General features: G+C 37.7%; 1 protein-coding gene across 1 annotated transcript in view; it reads left to right on the top strand.

The window, feature by feature from the left end:
* Nucleotides 1-27573, top strand: part of LOC118279124 (cell adhesion molecule Dscam2) — a 185249-nt gene that overhangs the window by 131940 nt on the left and 25736 nt on the right. The window contains exons 7-23 of the mRNA XM_050698496.1: nucleotides 16561-16646; nucleotides 16884-16975; nucleotides 17674-17825; nucleotides 18386-18476; nucleotides 19016-19397; nucleotides 19942-20077; nucleotides 21140-21259; nucleotides 21667-21843; nucleotides 22184-22328; nucleotides 22687-22835; nucleotides 23642-23813; nucleotides 24256-24395; nucleotides 25001-25150; nucleotides 25535-25625; nucleotides 26035-26117; nucleotides 26524-26658; nucleotides 27239-27391. Of these exons, the coding sequence (XP_050554453.1) occupies nucleotides 16561-16646; nucleotides 16884-16975; nucleotides 17674-17825; nucleotides 18386-18476; nucleotides 19016-19397; nucleotides 19942-20077; nucleotides 21140-21259; nucleotides 21667-21843; nucleotides 22184-22328; nucleotides 22687-22835; nucleotides 23642-23813; nucleotides 24256-24395; nucleotides 25001-25150; nucleotides 25535-25625; nucleotides 26035-26117; nucleotides 26524-26658; nucleotides 27239-27391 (2454 nt within the window). The remainder of the gene's footprint in view (nucleotides 1-16560; nucleotides 16647-16883; nucleotides 16976-17673; nucleotides 17826-18385; nucleotides 18477-19015; nucleotides 19398-19941; nucleotides 20078-21139; nucleotides 21260-21666; nucleotides 21844-22183; nucleotides 22329-22686; nucleotides 22836-23641; nucleotides 23814-24255; nucleotides 24396-25000; nucleotides 25151-25534; nucleotides 25626-26034; nucleotides 26118-26523; nucleotides 26659-27238; nucleotides 27392-27573) is intronic.

Below are 27573 nucleotides of genomic sequence, written 5' to 3'. Positions count from 1 at the left end.
GGTATAACCTGGGTGTCTTCAAGGCCCGAGTGTATAGGTTACTTATGGGCAGATGTGTTCCAACGTACGTAAAGGGAGGTGCAAATGCTGGTCCCACCTTCCAATAGCTATGTGTGTTACATCATTGGATAGGTAGTTTTGAGCTGAATAAAAGTTACGATGGCGCCAAGTTCCAAATCTTAATCCGTTCAGAGTTATACTGTATTAAACATGGTAGTTTTGGTAGATTTATCAGTAGCCAAGTAATGCCATTACATGTTATAGGGGCCCCTATGTGTTTTGGTGCCACCACCAATCTTTGAGTAGTTGGGGAACATGAGTCTCAGCGCCCCTCTGCAACCTGGCGCCCCAGGCTCTAGGCTAGTTTACCTAAGCCATAATCCAGCTCTGCATCAGCTTTGCTTGCAAAACTCACTACAACTCGTTACATAGCAAAAATACGGTGCTCCCAATTATTTTGAACTACATTCGCGTTGCTTGCTTGAAGTTTGGAATTTCGTCCATCACTTTTTAGTTGGCTTTGCTAGCATTTTGGTACAAATTTGCGTATTATGCTTTACTGTTTGTTTTGAACAGCATATTTTTGAAGCTGCTTCGCTTGCGTGCTTTTGAAATTTGAACTGGTAACGTTCAAAGCGTGTTGTTATCGTTGTCAGAGTTCTTTTATGAAATGTAATTAGTACTATGGCTTGTCTCTTTTAGTGTTGTACTAAACTCTGATTAGCCAAAGGAGTAGATTGAGGTGTTTTATTTGGTATTCATATTATACTAGTCGGCCTTTGGTCTTTCCTACATTGTTCCCAGTTTATCTGATGGACACACGCTTTATATATCGTATACTATTTTTAAGTAACGTATAATGGTAAGCGTCTACAGGTCCGCATCGTACGCTTTGCACGCATCGGATGGATCGCATGAAACGGATTGACTACGTCCACTGTTCGTCAGCGTTCGGATTGCCGACGCGAGTATTAGCAATCCGATTGCCGATGCCACTTTCACTTGGATTTTTAGCATCGGCATTCCGTATGACGTCATCGGTACGCATCGCATGTAGGCATTGCTGATGATGCGGTCCGTATGATGCGGATCAGTGGACGCAGTTGTATGAGTTTCTATACAAGACAAACTAAAATCTGTTGCGTACGATGCGTACGATACGGGTCTGTGGACGCTTACCTTTTATCTACGTTTAGATCTCTACTGTATTTTCCCAATTCGCCAATTATACTATCAAACTCATTCAAGTCCGACCCCACAGTACACAAGAAAACCAAATCCACAATTCAATGCACAAACTACAATACCTTTTCGACTGCACAAAACATCTCTCAGATACATCAACTGCACATCAAGCCATACAAAACCAATATAAACTGACCGTTGAATGTTCCGAAAGATTATAGAAAGCGAGACCAAGATAACCTGGACTTGTGTAGCTAGATATAAACGCTCATATATCGATACTCAGGTTCGGAGCAATGCGGTGGTCACGTGATATCCAATTTACAAGGCTGCTGGCTCGTACGGACAGTCAAGCAGATAGGAAGGGCGGTGGACTGGAAAATAACATTGGAAAGCAATAACTATTTCATATTTGATGCCTTTCTGATCTTCGAGTTGGTGTTGAATGCTTGATGGGTTTGATTTGATTTGATTTTTTTTTTTGGAATTGGTTTTGGTAGATTTGTTGTTTTTGCTGTGAAGTTTATCTTGCTTTATTTTGGATGAGACTAGTATTGCCTTTTTTTGAGTGGGGAAAATCATCCAATGACTTGTCCCGCCTTGGGCGAGGCGAGAGGGAGTGTTAGACTCTTACTGACTAAAAACCACCCCGTTCCTTCTCCTGCTTTTCGAGCCGGAGCCCCGGTAAACTCGTTAGGTAGTCCACAGCTCCGAGACTAGTATTGCCTTTTTTTTTTGCCTAGTATTTCGTTTCGAAATCATCACAAAACTACTTTTCTGATTGCCTCGTTGGTCGAGTGGTCGCAAGTGCGACTGCCGGACAAGGGGTCTTGGGTTCGATTCCCGGGTCGAAAAAGAATTACTGGATTTTTTTCGGTGTTTTCAAAAATTTTGCTTAGAGTCTGGAATTGTGTCCAATATAAATGGCAATAGACTCACCCCTTATTACATAGGGCTTATAACACACAAATGGTGAAAATTGGATTTACCTTGTATAGCAGCATTTCATGCCGTAATGTACACCTCTACCTACACCATCTTGGACAAAAGGCGTGGCGTTGCAAAAAAAAAACTAAAGATAATCCTCTATTTACGAAGCCAAGACAATGTCATTCACCTTTCTCCCTATCCAAGGCATATTCACAGCATATTCACGGCATATTCGCATAGTAACCACGGCCCGTCTTAACCAAAGCCTGCATATTCCCAGTTCACACACAACGCACGCACTGTGGTAACATGTGTTGCTGCAAACCACTGCTCTGCTTATGACGTGTCGTGTGACGTCATAATATAGTAAATATGAAGTTCTTTGAGTTTGTTGTCATTTTGAGTAAATTTTTTGGTTATACACACACACATAACTTCACGCCTTTTATCCCCGAAGGGGTAGGCAGAGGTGCACATTACGACACGTAATGCCGCTATACAATGTACACCCACTTTTCACCATTTTTGTTATAAGTCCCATGTAATAGGGGGTGAGCCTATTGCCATATCCTGGACACAACTCCAGACTCCGTGCTACTACTGAGAAATTTTCGAAAATCCGAAAAAAGCCCAGCAATACTTTGCCCGACCCGGGAATCGAACCCGAGACCCCTTGTTCCGCAGTCGCACTTGCGACCACTCGACCAACGAGGCAGTCTCTTCATCATTTTTTGGTTATAATAAATATTATGGTCCTTTATTGGATTATTAGATTTTATTTTGGCCCGATTAACACAATGTAAGAAAAATCTTTATAATTATGTCAAAATCAATTGTTGTTAGTTAGTCTCGCTAAAACTAGAGAACGGTTGGACCGATTTGGCAATATTGTTCTTGAATTTTTTGTGAAAGATCAGGGAAGGTTTAAAAGGTGTGCGAAGTTTGCCGGGTTAGCTAGTAACAAATAAAAACATTTTAATAACCTCTCCATTTGTAGTATCAAATTTTGACACTTTAAAATTGGATTGATAAAATAATAGTATTAAAATGGAATTTATAAATATGTACAGATTGTTTTTAAATTCGTAGAAAAATTAAAACTAGTAGGTATTAGGTACAACTTGCAACAATTTTTTGCCTAACTTCTTCAGCGTAGAATAAAATTTACAGGATGTAACACCTTTTTTGTTCCAATTTTCTAACATAAAAGTGAAATCCCCGTCAAAATCGGTCCAGACCATTAAGAGATTATCCAGAACAAACAGACAGACAGGAAGACAAAAAAATATATATATTTTGATGCACCTATGTTCCTATGTATTGTATGTGTGTCAAAAGCATATAGTAAAAAGCAGTTATTTCAATATTACGAACAAATACTCCAAATTTTTTTAAATACTAGCGAACCCGACAGACGTTGTCCTGTCTACACGTCTTTAATTTGAAAATTTTAAACTTTTTTTAATAAGCTAAAACATTCTGGACCTTTTTGATGAAAATTGTAATTCAAATGTTATGACAATATCTAACGTCATTCATATTTGACACTGCGATGGTAGCGCAGTCTGTCGGATTCAATGTAAAACATTCCAAAATCAACAACTACTGATAAATTAAAAAATAACCAAAAAATCATTGTCCAGCTGACAAAATTGTGAATCTAAACCATTCTCAGATCCTCTTGAACACACACAAAAAGTTTCATCAAAATCCGTCTAGTCGTTTAAGAGGAGTTCAGTGACATACACACGTACAGAAGAATTATATATATAAAGATACAGATATATTCATGTAAACAGTAGCTTTAATGTACAAAAATTAAAAAAATTAAAAAACCCGACTGCATAAAAAACACTTTAAATAAAAACTGAAAAGTAAAAAACAAGCTTGTCTGAAAGTGTAGATAGCAATGCTATTACCACAAAATTAAATAATTTCATAATCAATACACAAAAAATAATAATCTTATGCGAAACATAATTGAGTGTAACAGTCGGGACCCATTAAATAAACTAGACTAAAATCATTCAATATGGGTCCCGACTGTTGCACTCAATTATGTTTCGCATAAGATTATTATTTTTTGTGTATTGATTATGAAATTATTTAATTTTGTGGTAATAGCATTGCTATCTACACTTTCAGACAAGCTTGTTTTTTACTTTTCAGTTTTTATTTAAAGTGTTTTTTATGCAGTCGGGTTTTTTAATTTTTTTAATTTATTTATTTTTATTTAACACTTTTTAGTTAGTTATAATACGGCTATGTGTTTCTCAAGATTTCACCCGCGACACGAAACGACAGTTCAGAAACCGCTAGTCAATCGCGTCGCGTAGTACCTATACGAGTACCTATATTTAGTTTGGATAATAAAGAACCTAATTGCACATAGTTTTTTTTTTCTATATGTCAGTGATATACCATTTTGGAATCCTCACGATGAGCTCTTTAATTTGATACCCATATTGTAGCAAATATTTTTTTTACTTTTTTTTACTTCTCTCTAGGGCGCCTCACGGCCGCCATTTTGTTTTTTGTTTTACGTCACATATCTAAGAACACTTGGGTAATTAAGACGAATCCAACGATGCCCTGATTGTCGAAATCCATCAAGCCGTTTCGAAGAAATGAGGTAATAAAGAATATTAGGCTCATACATACAAGATACGCGCGAAAAACATAACCCTTCCTTGGCAGTCGGGTAATTAGAACCACTACCTTAGTTTAAAACACACCACACGAACTAATATACACCCCGTTCACTCATTTATATATATCTATATATACATGATGTATTATATATAAAAAACCCGATACGTTCAGAGCTTCCACGCCACTGAACTGGAAGCCCTCAGTTCATATCCGTGCCGACACTAACAGGAAAATGCATAACCCGGAATTTAATAAAAAGCTATTGGTTTTATTTTTTATTTTTTTCTGCTATACACAGTGATCGTCACTTTTTTAAACTTAATTATTTCCTTCTCTCTATTTATTACGTTTTCAATTAATTGGTTAATGTGTAGTGTCATTTTTTTAATGGGCCAAGCTCGCCTTTACCTCTCAGCCACTGCAACTCCTGTAAACCAGGACCTACAGTAGTTACAACGATGAAAACACTGGAACATTGAAGTTCGGTTCGTTTCAGGGACATGAACTGAAAAATCATTAGATGTAATAGCTTAAGCTTTGAAACCATGTGACCGTTTCCACTAATACTAAGCTATGTACATGTGCAAGGAAGATGCACAACTCGAGTATACGATGTATCAATAGTAGAGAAGCCATTCATAGCACACATAGCACGCATCTTCCCATAATTATAAAAAGTAGCTGAGTCCGTTTCCACCAGTGCTAAGATATGAATGTGTACCAATGAATATGCACCAACGCATCCACAGCAACGAAACACGGCACATCTCTGGGGGAAAAGATCGCCCTAAAACGCCCAATAATAATGTAATCTTCAGTAATTTTCCTCTAAACTTGCAAACATTACCTTCAAACCACCTTCTTACCCTTCACATTAAAAATGAAAATGTATTCACTCTCAAAAAACACCAAGAATCCTTTTCTACCCCACTTCTTTAGCGTTCGCGTTGCACTTATAGCTTGCATAAAGCTGAAGATGCACTGAATTATGAATTATTCAAGCCAGCGACTCTGTGGCGCCCTCCTGCGGCGACCGACCGCAACTCACATAATTTCGTCCTTTCAAGACTACCCCTTATGTGGCGGGTGCTTATTTTGAGATTATGTACCTTCATCTAAAATGGCTGCCTTGTTAGAATAGATGCAAATAGTAATCAAGTGATTTTATGTTTAATAGGAATGATGACGGGGTATAAAAATTACAAATCTATTTAGTCCGTCTGTTAGGTAATGAAAAAATATTAGACACGTATTTTTTGGGTTCCGTAGCCAAATGGCAAAAAACGGAAGAAGGAATTGTAGATACTGGGCTTGGAGTTGTGCCCAGTATATGCAATAGAATAAGAATAAGCAATAGAATAAGAAGAAATTTTCGAAAACCCGAAAAAAGCCCAGTAATACTTTGCCCGACACGGAATCGAACTCGCGACCTCTCGTCCGGCAATCGTATTTGCGACCACTCGACCAACGAGGCAGTCAGTAAGTATAATATAATAATGAAATAATATAAAATATTTTTGTTACCTGTGGTTTTAATGAGCACAGTTAAATCGCAAATCAAACCTTTAATTAATGATAAATAGTAGACATAATATCATAAATCATTGTGGGTTTCAATTTATTTTATCTTCATTAAAGCAATGTTTCGCTTAATCTGATTGAAATAATAATTAACGAATTAAAATCAGTGTAAATTAATACTATGAAACGTTTACATGCACCTAACCTGATTTTATAACCTTTCTTTATGGTTTAAAATCTAAAATAATGGGCAGGGGTCGGTATACACATTTTGATCTGTTTTTCGAAACTCCTTTTTCGAGTTGCGGAATGAACTAAATGAATGACTGAATAATAATAATATTTTGTCCAACGTTAATAAAAATTCAATCCAAACTCAACAGTGGCATACAATTAACAAAATCATGATCATTATTATAAATTAAATTGAATTATGATCCTTGAGCGCCGTTGATCGCTTACCATCAGGTCGGTCTGCTCCTCTGCCTCCTATCACATAAAAAGTGACAATGGCGTTAAACAAGCTGCCGAGTCACTTGATGGTATGCAATCGCCGCCGCCTATGGATACCCGAAACACTAGACGCGTTACAAGTGCGTAGCCGACCTTTTGAGAGTTAGGAATCTAAGGGTTGTTAGAGAATCGGGGTTTGGGAAGATTGGGGGAGGAGGTAATTTGGCCTAGCACACACACAACATGCGACTAAATAACATACCTGGTGAAAAGAAAGACTGTCTTTGTCTACCCGTTTCGATATGTTCTGCTATAAAATATGCTGCCAAAAACATCGGCTGTCATTTTATTTTATGTTTTAAAAACATGTAAATAAGTCTCAATATGTATTTGAACCGTAGTACCCCAATTTTTAATTGAGAGACCATTATAACTTGAACTCTGATTACCTAAGAAATGTTTGTGGAAAGAGATCTTTAGATATTGGCCGTATCTTTTACATATTTTTTTCTTTTTGCTTTTTGACAATTCACTGAACTGAAATAATGAATATTGAATTTCATGACATTTTGAACAAAAAAAAATAATAATATTGTTGAATAGCATTTTTTTATTAAAATTAATGTTTGTTGGTATTATTCATTAATTGAATGAGTTTTAATAATACTCGTACCCAGTGAAAAATGAATCCTCTGAAAACGAATACAGGTGATAATGCTGGTGATACCGAATCTAACTTAAGTGTGGGAGAGCCATGCTTCGGCACGAATGGGTCAGCTCGACCGGAGTGATACCACGGCCTCACAGAAAACTAACGTGAAACAACGCTTGCATTGTGTTTCGTTGTGTGAGTGAGGTTTCTGCAGGCCCAATTATTTGCCCATTTCCAATCTTCCCAATTAATATTGAGATGATTGATATCGATACCTCCAACAACCCTTAAATTCCTAATCCCAAAAGGCTGGCAATTCACTTGTACAACGCTTCTGGTGTTTCGGGTGTCCATGGCCGGCGGCGATTGCTTACCATCAGGTGATCCGTCTGCAAGTTAACTGGCCTGGCCTTAAAAAAAACCTTAAAAAAATCGAATACCCCAAAAAATCTCTTACGACACTTTCGGGAAGAATATCATGACAATACAATGAGTGTCACGACAAAATATATACTCCACGTGTCTTACTCGTATATCAATCATATTGATGAATCTATAACACGATATCACATGAAGAGTATAATTTCTCGGCTCGGCGTAGTGCAAACACAATATTCTCGTATTTATGCGTACGACTGAGCGGGTGTGTGCAATCGGCTGTGAACTTATGGGCTTTGACATTCGACTCCGGTTACGACAGGGAAAAGGATATACAGAATTACCAGTTTATTTATTTTTTTATTTATTTAATGGTATACTATGTAATGTTACTTATGGTCTAATAGACAAGGGTGTACTTAAGGTAATTTGCAGTTTTATACATGTCTTTCTTCGTCCTGACCATTTTAGTGATTAAGATTTGTTTGAAAATTAACCAGATTTGGATAAAAAAGAGGAAATGAGTGTCTTCCAGCTGCCTTTCATCTTATGACTAAAATATAAACTAAAATAAAAATAAGTGGTATTTTTGAGGGGGCAAAATTATCCTACGACTTCTTCCCTGCCTTGAGTGAGACGAGAGAGGAGTGTCAGACTCTTACTGACTAAAAATTGCCCCGTTTCTCCTCCTGCTTTGAGCCGGAGCTTCAGTAAACCCACTAGGTAATCCGCACCACCGGGTTGGGCATCAGCCCTACTGCTGCTTTCTGAAGTATCAACAAAGGAATTTCGGTTAGCTTAGCCCATCAAGACCACTTATTTATGCAAATGCCAAACATATATGAAGCACAATTTTAGCCTAGCTAATATCTAGGCAACCGTTTATATATGTATTAACCTATCCAAGCAAGTGAATAGGTTACCAAGCCTTTGAAAATTCTACCGCAAAAAAGTTCACCCTAGAGTTGTCTTTTCACACATTTCCCGTCATCTTCCCTACGCAACGTCTCATCCCTTTGTCAAGGAACAGCAGAAAAAACACGTACAGTCTCAATTTCAATATTACACTTGTGACAAATTCATTTGCGTATTTATTTGACAGGATCCCAACGATTCAATGGATACGAAACGAAAATTGGATATCTATCTATGTCATGGGAATCAAAGGTTTTTTGTTTGCCGTATGGATATAGAAAATTATCCAAGTGTACAATGTAAATGTTACTTTAAGTGAAAATGTCACACGTGTTTTTCGTGATAAGTTAGGGTGCCTTCTTGAATGCGTCGTTGCTCAAGAGGTCGCAATTGTGTCTGCGGAGCAAGAAGTCTCGTTGAAATTTATCAGTAATTTTACCGGGGCTCTGACTCGAAAAGCAGATACAGGGTGGATTTTAGTTAGTAACAGGCTGACACTCCTTCTCGCCTCATCTAAGGTGGAAGAAGTCAGTCACTATAGAAACATTAATTGGGTGTCTAAGACTCTAGTGAATTATTTGCTAATGGACAGGACTGCACCATCGTAAGCTGCATCATCGCTTATCATCACGAGTGATAGTGGCTAAACGCCTACCTATAACCAATAAAAAAAGAAGATTAAATCATATTTAGGTAATTCTAGATTAAGATTATGCGCATGCTTTCATAGGCAACGGTAACCACATACCATCAAGTGGGCCGTACGCTTTCTTGCCAGCGTCGTGGTATAAAAAAAGATCTCAAAATCTGTATCTCTCTGCAAAAGTAAACGAACAGATTGATCCCCGTAATCAAGGGTACAAACAAATCTCGATCCCCTTAGTTAAGTAAAACAGAGTGGGTAACACAAGTCACGAAGGCGTTGGACCGTATGCTATGAATCATTACGGTTATACGGTAAAACAAAACAACCAACAGACCGACAACAAAAGGCGTTCCAATAAATAGAGAGTTTGTGTTACACCGGAGTGAGCGGATTTTGGTCTATCGTTAAATTTTTGGGTTAGATTGGGACTTTTCGGAAGTTCAAGATGGATGGGATGAAATTGTGAGCTATTTGATTGTGATTCAGAGTCAAAATCAAAGTATTTGTTCACGGCCGATATCAAAAAAAACTCGATTCAAAAGCTGTGGATAAGTATTGGTTTTTAACAAAAACTTCATAAAAGTAATGTAATAAATGGATCCTTACACATACATCGTTAGTGTGCGCGACAAATGAGGCCCAGTAGGACTGATGCCTGATCCGGAGCTACGGACTCGCTAGGCCGCTGGATTACCGGGATTTCGGCTCGAAAAGCAGGAGTAGGAACGGCGTGGTTTTTAGTCATTTAAAGTCTGACACTCCCTTTGCGCTAAGACGGCAGAAATCATAAAATGATTTTCCCCATATAAAAAATCCACCATTAGGCAAATCTAAATACAAACACTATTAAAATGTCGAAATAATAATTGTAAGTAGATTTTACAATTTTCTAACATAGAGAACATCACCAAGTCCCGTAAATGTTTATACTTTATCAGTATCGGGTAAACTGAAAATTAGGGATGAAAAAATCCCCAAAAACTATGAGCCGGTGTGACGCGCGGCCTCTCACAATCGGTGACGCGAAGTAAAGCGCACTCCACACGACCGGTGTCAGGGGCAGATTATTTATTGCCATTATTTATCTCTGGGAGCCGACTCAAATGTCTGAATTGAGTGCCACGAGCGTGTGTAGCACGCCTAACTCTCGTACGGTTTTACCAACGGATTTTGTTCAGGAAAAGTATTTTTGCTTTTTTCGGTAATTTAGTTTTTTGTAAATGTTTACCCTATCCGAATACTAAATGTGGTCATCGTAAACAGAATTATGATTTGTAATATTTCAAAAAGAACAGGGCTAATGCCCGTATTTTTAGTTAGTAATACATATTGTGTCCAAGGCTTAACATCAATAAAATTAAATTGGCAAGCTAATTAAAATCTTCCATTTATTAATTACTAAAATGAGTGACATCACTATATAGCACGCACAGATGCAAAAAATGTAATAGATACATATCAAAGTAGGTTTATAATTATTCTAATCGATAAGTACAGTTTACATTAACTGACAATGCTCAATGATATCTCGCCTTTCTAACACGCTTGTGCCGACACATGACAAATGACGGACGACAAAAGTTGCTCATAGACGATCGACGAACAAATCAACACACAAATGAAGTTAGTCACACAACACAGAAAATCTCAACAACATTTTGGCAGTAAGCGATACACAACTAACCATAACCCAAGCGTTGTGAGGCCGTGGTATCACTCTGGTTGACCAGGCCCATCATTCGTGCCGAAGCATGGCTCTCCCACACATGTCAAAATAATTTTATAATTAAAATTATATTCTTAATCACATTAAAGCTACTTTCCATATAACTACAAAACAAAGCAATCAACTTAATAACGCATAATGTTCGGTAATCTCTCTCCTGTATTACACGCTCATACTAGCGTGTGACGTCACAGCGTAGCAAGGACAGGTACCAATCGTTTACGTTAATTGAAGTTTGCGGTGTCTACTAAACGGGTGGCGTTGGCGTCCAATGCGGCTGGATGTATCGGAAATGTCGGTCGTGTTCGTCGTACGAAATGAAAATATGAAATGATTTGATGGGTGTTTCGGTAGGTGTGATGGGTGTTGTGCGTTTGTGGTTATATAGGTATATGAGTGTGGTATATGTATGTATATAATGGGACGTCTTTTTCCGACGCCGGTTTAGATAGAAGTGTTTTTTATATGTATATTAAATAAACGGACTAGTTATTTCAACCTTTTAAATATTTTTATTAAAATATTTAAGTATATTTTTTTATAACGTTGCCTTACACTAGGATTTTCTCCTGTGTCGTGGGTGCGTTTACAAATATACACATGATAACCAGATACGAAACAACAGTTTGTGGATCACACAAAGCGAGCTTATTTTGTTTTTTTTTTTAAGTTGCCCCACACTAGTATTATTTCCTGTGTCGTGGGTGTGTTTACAAACATATAAGTTCACATACGCATGACACCTAGACCAGAGACAACCATTAATGACGCACCCACGACACAGGAAAAAAACCCTTGTGCGGCTCAATGTTTAAAAAAAAAGCTATATTAATTAAAAATCCTTTCTCCATATCAACTTTTACGTCAGTCGAAAAAAAAATCATCAAAAAAAATTCTTCACTATTATTTTCCACGATCCAATTTCATTTTACCAAATAAATGTCCGTCAGTTTCCACCGGAATCCCACATCAAAGGCCTGAGGCGCTCAAAACTGCAATACGCATAAATGAAACTACAACACCAATACCAGGAACTTGGAAAAACAACCTTAGCACTTCGAAATAGAGTTCATGTGAAATAGAAGCAATTTGGGCGAGAATTGGAGTGAAACTGATAATTTGAGATTTGTAATATCCGTGAATTCTATTCAAAGAATTTTAGCCCTTCTTGGTATGATGGGTTTGTTGCTACTACTGGTAGTAATAGTTCTAATAACTGACCCAAATTAGATGGAAATACGAGACTGTCTATCAACTGACTTTTAGCTGTTTTTAGCTAACTTTTAGCTGTTTAACACGAGTGTTACTGTGAATGCGTTTGGCTTCCACCAATCATATTCATTGGTACACTTAGCACTGGTGGAAACGGGTTTAACTATGACTTTGTCATTTATATGAAAAGATGCGTACTTTGAACGTGTGCTATTGATTTGTGATTTGGATGTGTGTGACTATGGATGATTTCCCTTATCGATACATCTCATACTTGAGCTGCACATCTTCCTCGCACAGGTACTTTACGGCGGCGCATCTTGTGGAAAAGCACACAAAGTGTTAACTGTCTTCTTATCTTAGTTTAGGATTTCCTTAAATGTGACCAGTCTTATTTAGAAAGCATTCTTTAAAAAGTATATTTAGCCTCATATGCCTATCACCTGCAGTTATTAACCTAACCTCACTACAGTCTAGCGTAATATTTAGTTACCTAAATGAATTGTTTATTTCATTAAAATAGGCTTATGATGTTTTGTTGTTCAATTCTCACCTACAATATTTTTTAGTCCTAGTCATAGCTAACAATGAAAAAGATTTGAGTGAAATATTGTTCAATGCTTTATGTATTCTGCTAGTAGACTAACTAGTAGTTATAAACCAGTGATTATTTCGCGAATATTTCCTCAAATGTAGATAATAATTACTAGCTACTTCCGCGCGGTTTCACCCGCTCTACTTGGCTCCTATTGGTCATAGCGTGATATTTTATAGCCTATAACCTTCCTCGATAAATGCGCTATCCAACACAAAAAGAATTATTCAAATCGGACCAGTAGTTTTGGAGATTAGCGCGTTCAAACAAACAAACAAACAAACAAACTCTTCAGCTTTATAATATTATATTATAATTATATATTATATTATATAGTATAGATTAAAATATATTTAGACTCATACGCCTAGCACCTGCAGCCTATCTACCTCATATCTCACTACAGTCTAGCGTAATATTTAGTTACCTAAATGAAGTGATATAGAATTCCATAAAGGACTTCCTTAAATATAAGAGTGACCAGTCTTATTTTTAGTCGAAAACAGCCACTAAAAAGCCTCATACGCCTAGCACCTGCAGCCTATCTACCTCATATCTCACTAGAGTCTAGCGTAATATTTAGTTACCTAAATGAAGTAATATAGAATTCCATAACATGATTGGCTGTAGCCGGGGGCGGCTCCGCGACTGATTACTCGAAGACACATTTGCTGTCAATTAGTGTTCGCGGAAACTATATTTAGTTGTAGGTGAGGACAGATTTACTGACACACCCTTAGTTATAGATTATTTATTATAGGTTGTCGGTATGTCGGTTCATCTGTCGGAACATGCGTCGCATATCATCGGTCGCGTAACGCTAAAACAGACAAATGTATAGAAACACAATTGTCTCTTCAGTCAGATATGAACTCACTCTTAGAAGTTAGAAAGAAAGTAAGAGTGGAAAGTAAGAAAGTAATTTCGAAGTTAGAAGGTAGAAAGTAAGTATTATTTAGAAGATTGGCTCACCAGGTCTATTGCATGGGCCTTATAATATAAATGGTGATAAATAAAAAAAAATTAAAAACCCGACTGCATAAAAAACACTTTAAATAAAAACTGAAAAGTAAAAACAAGCTTAGTCTAAAAGTGTAGATAGCAATGCTATTACCACAAAATTAAATAATTTCATAATCAATACACAAAAAATAATAATCTTATGCGAAACATAATTGAGTGTAACAGTCGGGACCCATTAAAGAAACTAGACTAAAATCATTCAATATGGGTCCCGACTGTTGCACTCAATTATGTTTCGCATAAGATTATTATTTTTTGTGTATTGATTATGAAATTATTTAATTTTGTGGTAATAGCATTGCTATCTACACTTTTAGACTAAGCTTGTTTCAGAGCATATCTAAGAACACTTGGGTAATTAAGACGAATCCAACGATGCCCTGATTGTCGAAATCCATTAAGCCGTTTCGAAGAAATGAGGTAATAAAGAATATTATGCTCATACATACAAGATACGCGCGAAAAACATAACCCTTCCCTGGCAGTCAGGTAAAAAGTGAGTGTACATTGTAAGGCGGAAGTACGTGCCCGTGTTGTATGCACCTCTGCCTACCCCTTTAGGCGTGATGATGCAAAAAATAACGTTAGAAAGTGTACATTTTTTTATTATTTTTTTCTTCACAAGCGTTGCTTTAAAATATATTTAAAAAAATCAACTAGTTACGTAGATCGTTGTTTTATACTGAATAAACTGGAGTTTTTTTATACTTATTGACTTTAAGACCAAAATTGCAAACTTTTTTCTACTTTTGGTAACTTCTGACAACCTTAAAGCAACGCAAAGTGATAGTCAAAAGTCAAATCATTTATTCCAATTAAATCATAAATAGGTACTTTTGAAATGTAAACAAATAAAGAAATAAATAATAGTCTGTCAGTCTGTTCGTCAGTGTCATTTTGTACACAGCAACCAAACACATTCTAACACGATTTATAACTAAAATCTTCTTCTACTGGCTCCGTACCAATCTATCCATTAATCCAAGTGTTAAAAAGTTGACCAATTCTGAACCACTAAAACCCACCCAACCAATATTCCCTAAATACCAAACTTCACTACTTAATAACGGTCCCAATTTACCTGCAACACACTGTATGACTCATCCTATATCAGGAGTTTCTAATCAACGTTTTACGGCCACCCTGTATATCAGTGCCATATTGATGACGTCACCGTTGCCTAGCAACGCCTAAACTAGACACCAATTCATGTAAATTAGGTAGTTGGTAACATCACTAAATGGCCATTAACGCCCCTACCCTTTGGGCTTTTGAATTTAGAAGGCCGATAATTGGTGATTTTACCCTGCATTTTAGTGTCAAGGGACAATACGTTATATCCTCAATGAAATGCTACAGTTTAACACCGTTTGGGAATTATGAATTACTTTTTACGGTTTTATTAGGTCGAAGGAATCGAAATGTGTAATAAAATTAAGCACTAAAAATTAAACTTAATAAAATCGAAATTAAACACTTCTATTTGTTGTATCATCATGAAATCTGGTCGTTATGTTTTTTTAATAAGCGAGTGGACGAGCGAACGGACCACCTGATGGTAAAAAATCGCTGCCGCCCATTGACACCCAAAACACCAGAAACGTTATAAGTGTGTTGCCGGCCTTTTGAGGGTTAGGAATTAAAGAGTTGTTGGGGAATCGATTGGGAACCACTTCCCATTGGGTAATTGGGCCTCCCGTAACCTCATTCACACAACGAAACACAACGCAAGCGTTGTTTCACGTCGGTTTTCTGTGAGACCGTGGTATCACTCCGGTCGAGCCGGCCCATTCGTGCCGATGCATGGCTCTCCCACACTTAACTTATTTTACGGTATCATCAAGCTGGTCTGATGATGGAGTCTGGTCTAATGGAATTTTTGGCTTATTATTAGTAAACATATCGAGTTTGGGGCTCATTAAACAATTTATCAATTGTCATTTTTTCCTAATGACGAAGACATAACGACTAAGAGTATGTTATTAATTCTACCACAAATTTATTAAAAGTCGTAGACACTTACTTTTCCTTATTCTAGCTACTCTTATACCAACTTGAATAAAATAATGTCTTGCACTGTCGTCAATACGTCACTATATCGTCATGCCATGTTTACAAACAACCTTTTAAAAAACAATTACATTCGATGACTTTCTTTAGGTAATTGTGTTAAATTAATGTGTAATTGTATTTTTATGGTTTAATAAAGCATTAGTCTTAGGATTAGTCATTTTGCAAAAGTTGTTTGTAAATAATAAGATGATGACGAAAGTCACGCAGTGATGACGACTCGACACGTGATTTAGGCGTGGTTTTCTACCAGAGATGTGCTATGCTACGTTGCTGTGAATGCGTTTGGCTTTCACCAATCATATTCATTGGTATACATAGCTTAGCACTCGTGGAAACGGACTCAGCTAAGATATGTTTTTATATGAAAAGATACGTGCTATGAGTGTGAGCGATACATTGCATATACGAGCTGCGCATCTTTGCACAGCTACATAGCTTAGTATCAGTGGAAACGGTCACATAGTTTCACAGGTTAGGTATTACATCTTCGTAGCATACCTAAATAGCACATCTTTGGTAGAAGATTATGTTGGATCTCTTAATATAAAGTTATTATATCGTGTCATATGGTATTTTCAAAATATTGTTTTCTCTTCCAGGTCTGGACAGAAGAAAAAGGCTGGCAGATATGCGTGTCGTCATCACTCAGCATTTTACTGAGAGAACGGTCACTCCAGGTGGTGATGTGAGTATTCTGTAGTATTAGTTTTAGATACTCTACAAACAAACAATTTCGATTAGTGATTTGGGATTATTTGTCCGAAAACTTTGAGGCATACACATAACAAACTTTTAGACCTGGATTTAGCGGGAGATGTCCTTTATTTTTTCCACGTCTCGTACCCGTAGAACAGTACTCCTTTTATATTGGATCCGAAGATCTTGCTTTAGATATCTAATGGTGTTTACAAATTTGTTGCAGATCAGCATGCAATGTGCAGCGACTGGCGACCGGCCTCCTCAGTTTGTGTGGGAGCGAGACGGCATAGTTGTATCTAGTAACACAGATCCAAGGTAATTTTAGTAATTTATACCTTTAAAGGTGCTTTTTCACCATAAATGTGCTATGTAGCTATGCTACGAAGATGGTATGGTAAAGGTAGCCGGGCGAGGATGATGCGCAGCTCGATTATGCAAAGTATTTTACGGAACAGAGAGTAAAGTTCCCTAAGAAAAGCAGGACCCTCCGACCAGGCGAGATGATCAGCCTGGCGGGCTTTCTGCCCAACTGTTGTTCGTTGGGATTTTCTATCCGTGTTATTTCGCATGTAAACTTCACATGCCCGATGCAGGATATTTATGACGCCATTCGTTGCTTTACTCGTCGATCGTCTAGGTGTGACTTCTGTCATCTGTCACTAGTTACTCGTCAGTGTCGCCACAGTATCAATGGTAGGAAGCCATCTAAAGCATACATCCGTAACACGTATTTTTCCATATAAAAACATAGCTTATCTGAGCACATTTCCACCAGTGCTAAGCTATGTGTACCAATGAATATGATTGGCCGAACCCAAACGCATTCACAGCAACTTAGCATAGCACAACTCTGGGAGAAAAGCACCCTTAACATTGACTTAAATAAATAACTAAACTGTAATTTTCATTGCACATCTTTTTCTGCCTCAAACAATAAGCTTTATAATATCTTTAGTTTGTTTCATTGTCATTACCATTCCCTTGCCCTTATACCTCAAGCTATTGCTTTCCAGATACGCACTAGGTCAAGTGATGACGTCAGATAACGCAGTGGTAGCCCAGCTCAATATCACGCGAGTCAGAGTGGAGGACGGAGGTCTATACTCCTGTACCGCAAGAGAAGGAGACCATGTTGCTTCCCATGAGAATCGACTGGATGTTTATGGTAAGACTCAGTAGTGACTCCTTGAACGGGATCATCCAGTCCAGAAATAACATTAATTTCGTCCTTAGGTTTCAAAAAGTGCATAGATTTTTAAATAGTAGTTCTAAGTATTTTATTATATGGAACTGGCTGTCTGCTGCCTCTATCGTAGGTGTGTTCATATTCATACAGAGTCATTTAATGGCTACTTAACCTAGTCCTTAGCAATTGTTTTCGATACAAAATCGTTACTAAGGAATAGTTTAAGGAATGTCTCTTAATACAGCAGTGAGTGACTCAAAAGTGCCATAGTAAATTATTCCTTACCTAATTTTCGAATAAAAGGACTATTTTAGAATTTATCGTTTCAAAAGTGCCTAATTAAGGAATAATTTTATTAAAATAAATGCTTTGATATTGCCTTTGAGGCTAACATAATTATTATATAATCTAACTAAAAACCTATTGTAAAAGTAAACGAGTCTGCAAATTACAAAATCTAAATTTGTCTATAGAAAAAAATCCTTATCATACATAGACGTAAGAACCAAATTACCTTGACATTACCTTATTACTTCCAGGTCCACCATACATCAGGTCTCTTCCTCCAGTCAAAGTGCAAAGTGGAGAATCGGTCAACTTGAGGTGCCCGTTTTATGGATATCCTATAAGGTAGGTAAATAATAAGCATCTATTTTAATAGTAGACAAGTGACATTCGTATTTATAACTTAATGATGAAATTAAATGTTCAAAAATAATAACCGCCGTACTCAGACTCAATTAATGGTTACTTAACCCAGTCCTTAGTGACTGTTTTCGGAACAAAATCGTCGCTAAGGAATAGTTAAAGTACTCATTATAATATGTGTTTGAGTATGACAGTTACCTTCTCTCGCCTCGCTTCTTCTAACTTACACTTTATACAGTCATTCTTAAAAAATCTTTCCCCATTCACATCACACTAATAATATAAATGTGAAATTTGTTTATTTGGATGTTTGATGATTGGATGTTTGGATGTTTGTCCGTCAATCACGCTGATACTACTAAACAGTTTTTGATGAAATTTAGTATACAGACAGAGTATGAGCTAACTTGGGTGATAGTATACTTTTTATCCCATGGAAACACTAGCAGAAACCAGTAACTTCATAAACAAAACCCATACACATTATCTAAAGTTCTAAACCAAAAACCTTACCATTCCAGCAAAATCGACTGGGAATACCAAGGCAAGCTGCTAACCTCAAACGCCATATTCCAATCAAGATACAAAAGGTCCCATTTAAAACGAAAATCCAGAAGAAACGCTCCAAGCGTCAACATTAACGGAATCCTCTCTATACCCGAAATTTCTAAGGAATTAAATGGTGCTATTTATACCTGCATAGTCACAAGTCCTTCTGGAGAAATGGCTAGAAGAGCCTTTGAGATTCAAGTTATAGAGGCTCCTGTATTAGACGATCTGCTTCTTGGAACCAATCTTCAGGAGGGTCAGATAGTGAATATCTATTGTAATGTCAGAACTGGGGACTTGCCGATACATTTTGAGTGGTTGAAGGATGGGAAGAGGATTTCTAGTAATTTGAAAGTGAGTATCAATATCGTTTTGTGAATTTTGATTCTGTGTTTTAGAAATAGGTGTAGAAGAATGTTGTAGTAGCGATGAAGGTTAAAGGTAAGCGTGCACAGGCCCGCATTGTACGCATCGCACGCAACGGATTTTAGTTTGTCTTGTGTAGAAACTCATACAACTGCGTTTACTAATCCGCATCGTACGGACCGCATCATCGGCAATTCCTGCATGCGATGCGTACTGATGGCGTCATACAAAATGCGTGCGATACGTACGATGCGGGACTGTGGACGCTTATCTTTAGTAAACAATTTTGATGCTGTAAACCTCTTAAAAATAATTCCCTTGGAGAACCAAAACACAAAATCATAGGTTTAAATAACTCAAACTCAAATTATTTATTGCATTCATGTGTACATTTGGATAATATATAATTAGGGGCATTTGTCTCAACATGAAACCCGGTTAGGGTACGGCAACATACATTTTGACACATTTAGTATCTAGTCAGTTAGTACTTATTACATCTTAACAATAAGAAGTGTTATACATTTTCCAGGTGGTAGAAAGAAACTCCGAGCTCTTCAGTGCCCTAGTAATCAAGAAAGTCTCACTAGAACACTGTGGTACATACACGTGTGTAGCTTCCAATCACGTGGCCAAGGTCAATAGGTCTACTGAACTGTATATTAAAGGTAATTTCTTTATTTTATTATTTCCTGGTACTTGTAATTCAATTATACTTTTTCCTAGTACCTATTATTATTTAGCCAGATTTCCGTTGAGTTTCGATTGGATTATTCTCGAAATCTGTTACTGAGATAGTTAACTATAATCTCTTGACATCCATAAAATTTAAGTCTGGGAGTATCATGCTTCGACACAAATGGGTCGTCTCGACCGGAGTGACACCACGGCCTCACAAAAAACCGACGTAAAACAACGCTTGCGTTGTGTTTCGTTGTGTGAGTTAGATTACCGGAGGCCCAATTACCCCCTTCTAAATCTTCCCAATCCCAGATTCCCCAATAACCATTAAATTTCTAACCCCAAAAGGCCGGCAGCGCACTTGTAACGTCTCAGGTGTTTAGGGTGTTCAAGGGTGGCGGCGATTTCTCTCGACCTTTGGTCAGAAGTGGCTACTTAAAGGCTGTTTATGCGATGTTAAGCAAAATTACAATAATAACTTTCAACATCCCAATTGTTATTTTGTCTTATCCACGTTTCAATCAACGTGTTCATGTATTTACAGTTGCACCCAAATGGAGGAAGAACCGAACAACTCCTACCTTTTCTCAGAAGAGGGGCAGTGTCGTGCAGTGCTAGTGGATACCCTCAACCACAGGTGCATTGGATTTAAGTATGATACAATTGTCAGCAATGAACAAAAGAATGAAATGACATCAATTAAATTACATAATATGATCATGAACATTTTCGTAACATAATTTTAGTATAACTTTCGTGAGACAACTAAATTCTTGTTAATCGCCTTTCTGATGTAACTGTTTCGCGAGGTACTCGATTGTTTCCAAGTCATCCCATACAAGTAGCAGTGCGAGAAGCGGCTACGTTATCATAGAAGCTCATGAATTTATAGCAATGTGAAACAAAGAGAAAGCTAACAATATGTAATTAATATCTTAACATACATCCATACATATATATCGTATTTAATCCCCGTTTAGTCAGAGGTGCACATTATGGCCAAACTGTTTACACCCACTTTTCAACGTTATGTTGTAAGTCCCATGTAATGGCACCCAAATGGTTGGAAGAGCCGAACAACTCCTCGCTTCTCCTCGGCAGAAGAGGAGCAGTGTCGTGCAGTGCTAGTGGATACCCTCAACCACAAGTGCATTGGATGAAGAAGGATGGTAAGTATGATACAATTGTCAGCAATGAACTTATAAGAAGAATATGACATAATTTTATTGTAACTTTCGTGAGACATACCAAATTAATTATTACGTTATCAGCTTACTCCTGCAACTAGTTGACGAGGAACTCCACTAGTTTCAAGCCATGCTTAGACAAGTAGCAGAGCGACAATCGCCGCGTCGTGTATCGTGGAATACTCATGAATATTTTGAAACTAGTCGAGTTCCTCGACAAACAGTTACGAGTTGCAGATTGTTCAATCCTATCTCAAATATAGAAACAAAATCACAAAACTGAAAAAGCATTTACCTCATTCATTATCAAGAAATATCACCAAACTTTCAAACACTAGAATTGGGACTTGAAACGGAATATTTATCATGTCTTTCAAACTCTTTTCCAGCTCTCCTAGGCACATGGCAGCCAGTCCTGGAGCTGGCTGGTGGTGGTATCGTCAGTCTACCAAACGGGACCCTCATCATTGAGGAGGTGTCTCTCACTGATGAAGGGTTGTACTCCTGCAACGTGGAGAATGGAGTGGGACAACCGCTCAGCAAGACTGTGTGGATGAGTGTTAATAGTAAGTCATTTAGATTTTGCAAAACAACGTGGTGGAAATCTGATGTTCTTTTAACAAATAACATTTTTAGTTATCGACTCTTTTCGACAAAAAAATATGATTTCAAGAGACCCCAATCCATATCCTAGAAACCTTGGGGTGTGACTTAAAGTGACAACTTTTTTAGAAAAACCGATTATACACGTAGTTTTATGACGGCAAAAATCCTTATGCATCCAAAGAAAATGGATCATTTAACTCATCACATAATAATGGTCCATCTGTACTAAGAGCTAAGGTTTTATTTAATCCCTTAATGTCCGCTACAAATGATTACTTATTAAAATAACTTACTTTTCAGAACCAGTCCACTTCGAATCATCATCAGCGAATGTGACGTCCAGACTTGGACATCCAGTCACATTAGAATGTAGACCTCTTGGAGACGAGCCTATCAGGGTGACGTGGATGCATGAGGGAAATGCTCTGGATTATATTAATCAAAGGTAATCATTTATTATATTTTCATCTAATGTGTTTTATATTTAAACTCTTAGTGAAGAGTCTAAATGTTATTTCTTAAAGTTATTTTATGGTATAAATCGGTAAACGAGCAGACGGATCATCTGATTGTAAGCAATCGGCACCGCCCATGGACACTCCAAGCATCAGAGCCGTTACAAGTGCGTTGCAAATTGGTTCAAAGATTCAATTTGTTTTAACCATAAAATATCCAAAACCAATTTTAAAAGGTGCTTATAATATGTATACCCCTCCGCTCTCATCAACTATTTAAGATTTCATGTCCAGAATTCCCAGAAAATTACGTACAAAAAATAATTCCATTACTGCTTCTGCTTGCAGAGCCAAAATATCAGAAACGAAGACATCTCTCGGCGTGGTCAACACCATCAACCTTCAGTATTCAGAGACCGGTGACGCAGGGCAGTATCAGTGCAGAGCCACCAATCCTTATGGAACTGCCACTTTTAGTGTACACTTGACTATATTGGGTAAGTATTATTGTTTAAGTCTTTGACTGCCAATAGAAAACTGTTGAAGGCAAATCCTCCGCTAACGTCGGTCACCGGTGACTACCACGGCGTTCAATGTGTTAATAAAGTACTATTGTTCACGTATTCCAAAACTTTCATATCACATCTCATCAACAGCCTATAAATGGCTACTGTTGACCAAAGGCCTCTTTTCGCACAGAGAAGGTTTTAAATATAACGTCTTTAACTGCCAATGGAAAACTATTGATTGATGGCAAATCCTCCGCAAACTTCGGTCCCGGTGACCACTACGGCGTTCAATGTGTTAATCAGCACACTTACTTAATGTAGGTTGGCAATTTCAAACTTGTAATTAGAAATTATAATTATGTTTTCCTTCATCGTTTGTCAGTGGTGTCTAAATATACAAAGTACAATTATAACTCGAAAAAGTGACATTGGTACTAGCCGTCGGTAAATTTCGAATCCGCATCCTCATGCATGAGAAACGGACGTCTTAAACCTCCAGGCTACTACGACATACTACCTACTACCAAGACCAAATTTTTCGTCTAGCCATAAATCTAGCGCTTAAAATTGTATCCCATTTATAACAATAGATTCGCCAACTTTCTTTGTCCTCTCCTTACTCCTTACAGTACTATTAAATTTAACCAAACGACACTTTTAACTACAATTTGTTACCATATTGATAAAATTTATTGTAAAAAAAAAACTAATTGTATGACAAGGGCACGGACCAAAAGTCCGTGGAGAACAAATATAAATAAACTAGTAAAAAAAAACTACAATTTGTCTTCCAGAACCTCCAACGCCACCATCAGATCTACGCGTGGAGTCAGTGCGCTCACGCACCGCCACAGTGTCATGGCGGGACACACTGCGTGCGCATGCGCGACACTACACACTGCAGTACTCACACGTACACTATACTGATGCTGTGTGGGAACATGCTACTACTGTTAATGTTAGCAGGTAAATTACCATTATCACGTGAAACTCCTCACGCCCCAGCCGTCGCGAAAAATACTCCAGGCGTCGAGAATCGCGCGACGATCTCGGAGTCTGCGGACGGCGAGCAAGGGTAGCTCGCCGCCCAACCAAAAAGAGACTCGTGCGTGAGGCACGTCGACGTGTCAAAGAGCCATCAGATCACCACAGATATTATTATATACCACTTGTGTTATGAGTCTCATGTAATAGGGTGAGCCTATTGTCATATACTGGGTACAATTCACAGACTCCGTGGTACCATTGAGTTTTTTTTTGATTAACCCAAAAAAGCCCAATAATACTTGGCCCGACCCGAGAATCGAACCTGAGACCCCCTGTCCGACAATCGCACTTGCGACCACTCGATCAACGAGGCAGTCTAATCTAAGAAGTATAATGTTTACTCATAACTATAAAATTCCAGAAAAGACCAAGAGCTCCGCCAATCAGTGGAGCTACAGAATCTCCGGCCTGCCACTCCGTACGCGGTGCGCGTTGCCACGGGCAACCAGGTCGGCGTCTCGCAGTACACCGCTCCCGTACACTTCACTATGCACGAAGAAGGTACGCGATAAAGAGGATAATAAAAACTTACGAATAATTTTAATAAATAAATGTGGACTTTATTCTCTTATATAAGAGAGATGATAATTGTTTACTAATCGATCTTTTACAGAGTAATAACTAGCAAGACAGAATAGTTTAACATACTTACTCGTATTTCAATAGGGATTATGACGGAGCATGAAAATTAAAAATCTATTCAGTCCGTTAGATATATAATGAAAGAATACGTATTTTTTTTATTTTGTCGTATGAGATAACAATACTTAGATAAAACGAATCAAAGTTTAGGAGCGGCTTTAGCAAATACATCATTTCTACGTATAAAACGTACTTAGAAGTGACGTCACGCGATATTTCAAATCAATATATCTTCGAAAGTACGGTACGGTACCGTATTTGTTTCCGTAAGAAAACAAAATATACGTATTTATTATTTTAAAATAATCTGCACGACGGACATTAAAATGAAAATTAGTCATCTACCCTATTATAGTAAACCAAAGGTTTTCATATCCACATACATATTGTAGGTCGACGTTTAGCCGTTATCACGCCTGGTGGTAAGTGATACCTACTCTAATTCAATATTGAACACCTTCCAGCCCCATCATCAGCCCCAATCAACGTGCAAGTGGAACAGACAGAGAACCCTGGCGAGCTCTACGTGTCATGGTCCCCGCCGCTCAAGGAGACGCACAATGGAGTCATCATGGGATACCACGTGAAGGCTGTTGCACAGAATGTCGGGTCAGGTAAGAGTTTAAGAGAAATGCAAGTTTTTTTTTATAGAGAGACATTTTGATTGGTTGGTTCATTAGAGCTGGCCAATCAGCTCGTTTCGATTACTTTTAACGTAAAGCAAACTCAAACTAAGGGTTCAGGGGAATGAAAAATGTGGTGATACCAATTTTGTACTAGAAATACATCTTCTAATACAAATAAATCACAACCAATCAATCACCAATGGGCTCTGACGCCTCTACACATAATAGGGATATAAGTTTTGTCAGATAGACAAATCCAACTTAACAAAAAAAAAAAAAACAAAAAATTTAGACTAATGTAACTACATTAATTTAAAAATCCATGACTTAAACCAAAAAGCATGAAATCGTTATGAAAATTAATAATTTTAGTTGCAGATGAAACTGATACGCGGACTATCAAAGTATCACAGCTGTCTGGTAAACAAGAAACTCTGCTCAGCGGTCTTATGAAGAACACGAGGTACGTACAAACATATAATAATAACACATAAGTATAATAATTCGTTAGTTAGGGGCTTGAATTGAAATGGAAAAAAGCTGTGTCTGGATTTTTTATGGTATAAGCCTATAAACGAGCAGACAGATCACCTGATGGTAAGCAATCGCCGCCGGCTATGGACCAAAACACCAGAGGCATTACAAGTGCGTTGACAGGCTTTTGGGGGTTAGGAATTGAAGGGTTGTTGGTTGGGGTTTGATAAGATTGAGAAAGGGGGTAATTGGGACTCCTGTAACCTCACCCACACAACGCAAGTGTTGTTTCACGTCAAGCCGGCCCATTCGTGCCGAAACATAGCTCTCCCACACTTATGTAAGTGACTAAAATAATCATATTTGATTACTCTACACTACATGATTATCATTTTCAGATACTCAGTATCGGTGGCAGCCTTTACAAATGCTGGTTCGGGACCGTTCTCTCTGCCAGTCTTCCAAGATACGAGAGAAGGAGGTAATTTTCGAATTTTACACTTTTGAATATTATGAAGAGGTATATGTTATTTTCATTGCAGCTTTCACTTCATACCCTGAAGAGGTAGGCAGAGGTGCACCTGCACATTGCGACACGTAAGGCCGCTATCCAATGTACACTCACTTTTCACCATCTGTGTTATAAGTCCCATGTAATAAAAGGTGAGCCTATTACCATATACTGGGCATATGCTCAATATATAGCAATGGTCTGGAAATGTTTTCAGACTCCATGCTACTACCGAGAAATTTTCGTCGGAATATAATAGGCCATGTTTATCCTGTCATTTCTGTAGGGTCAGTAAACCCTCAAAAGACGTTTTCTAAATTCAACGCGTGTGAAACCTTGCATTTGAAAATATTGCAGTAATATTATCTGTCCTCAGCACCAGAACAAGCCCCATCTTCAGTGGAGTGTACGGCTGTCTCCTCTACATCATTGAGGATTGGTTGGCAGCCCATCGGTATACCTGGACAGGGCAGCTCCCTAGTAGGGTACACTGTGCTGTTTGCTACTGAAGGTAAGAAAAGATGAATTAATTGGCGTCTAGTTCGATGAAGACTATTATTAGGATAATGAATAAATATGTGTTTATTGGCTTGCAACTTATTTAATGAGGTTTCGAAAGTATCTGTGTATCAATAGAACCCGATTGTGCAATTAGGTAATCGTGATCCTTTGCTTTCCTATTATTAGGTAGATGATAGTGTTTTTTTTTATGGTGTAAGCCGGTAAACGAGCAGACGGATCACCTGATGGTAAACATCAGGACACCCGAAACACCAGAGAATCGCGTTACCGGCCTTTTTGGGGTTAGAATTTTTAAGAGTTATTGGGGAATCGTGGATTGGGAAGATTGGAAAGGGGTTAATTGGGCTTCCTGTAACATTACTCACATAACAAAACACAACGCAATCGTTGCTTCACGTCGGTTGTCTTTGAGGCCATGGTATCACTCCCATTCGTGCCGAAGCATGGCTCTCCCACACTTAATATACTCACCTTAATTACCTAGTACTAACACTATATTTATCGCTAGTTTCATTGAGAAATTCTCATTTATTCTCTAAAATATCTATAAAGTCATGAATATGTTACAGAAGCAGCTTGGCAGAACCAAACATCTTTGCACACTGAGCTCTACCTACAAGGCCTTCTGAAGTACACCAACTACACCGTCAAGGTCGCTGGCTTCTCAAACTTCGGAGCTGGTCCATACTCCTATCCTATCGTTTGTGCTACTCTACAGGATGGTGAGTTAATAATTATTATATTAGTTTAAAGAATCTATTATACAAGGTGTAAGCGGAACGCTCCCGAAAAACATCACAATTTGTTTATGTTTTTATAATTTTAATCGTTTTTGTGTTCGTATTATTCATGCAATATCAAAATTCAGCATTAGATTACAACTATTATTACTTTGAATTCTTTT

The sequence above is a fragment of the Spodoptera frugiperda genome, chromosome 14 (assembly GCF_023101765.2).
Source record: "Spodoptera frugiperda isolate SF20-4 chromosome 14, AGI-APGP_CSIRO_Sfru_2.0, whole genome shotgun sequence".
NCBI lineage: Eukaryota > Metazoa > Arthropoda > Insecta > Lepidoptera > Noctuidae > Spodoptera > Spodoptera frugiperda.
This window is presented reverse-complemented; position numbering and strand designations above follow the sequence as displayed.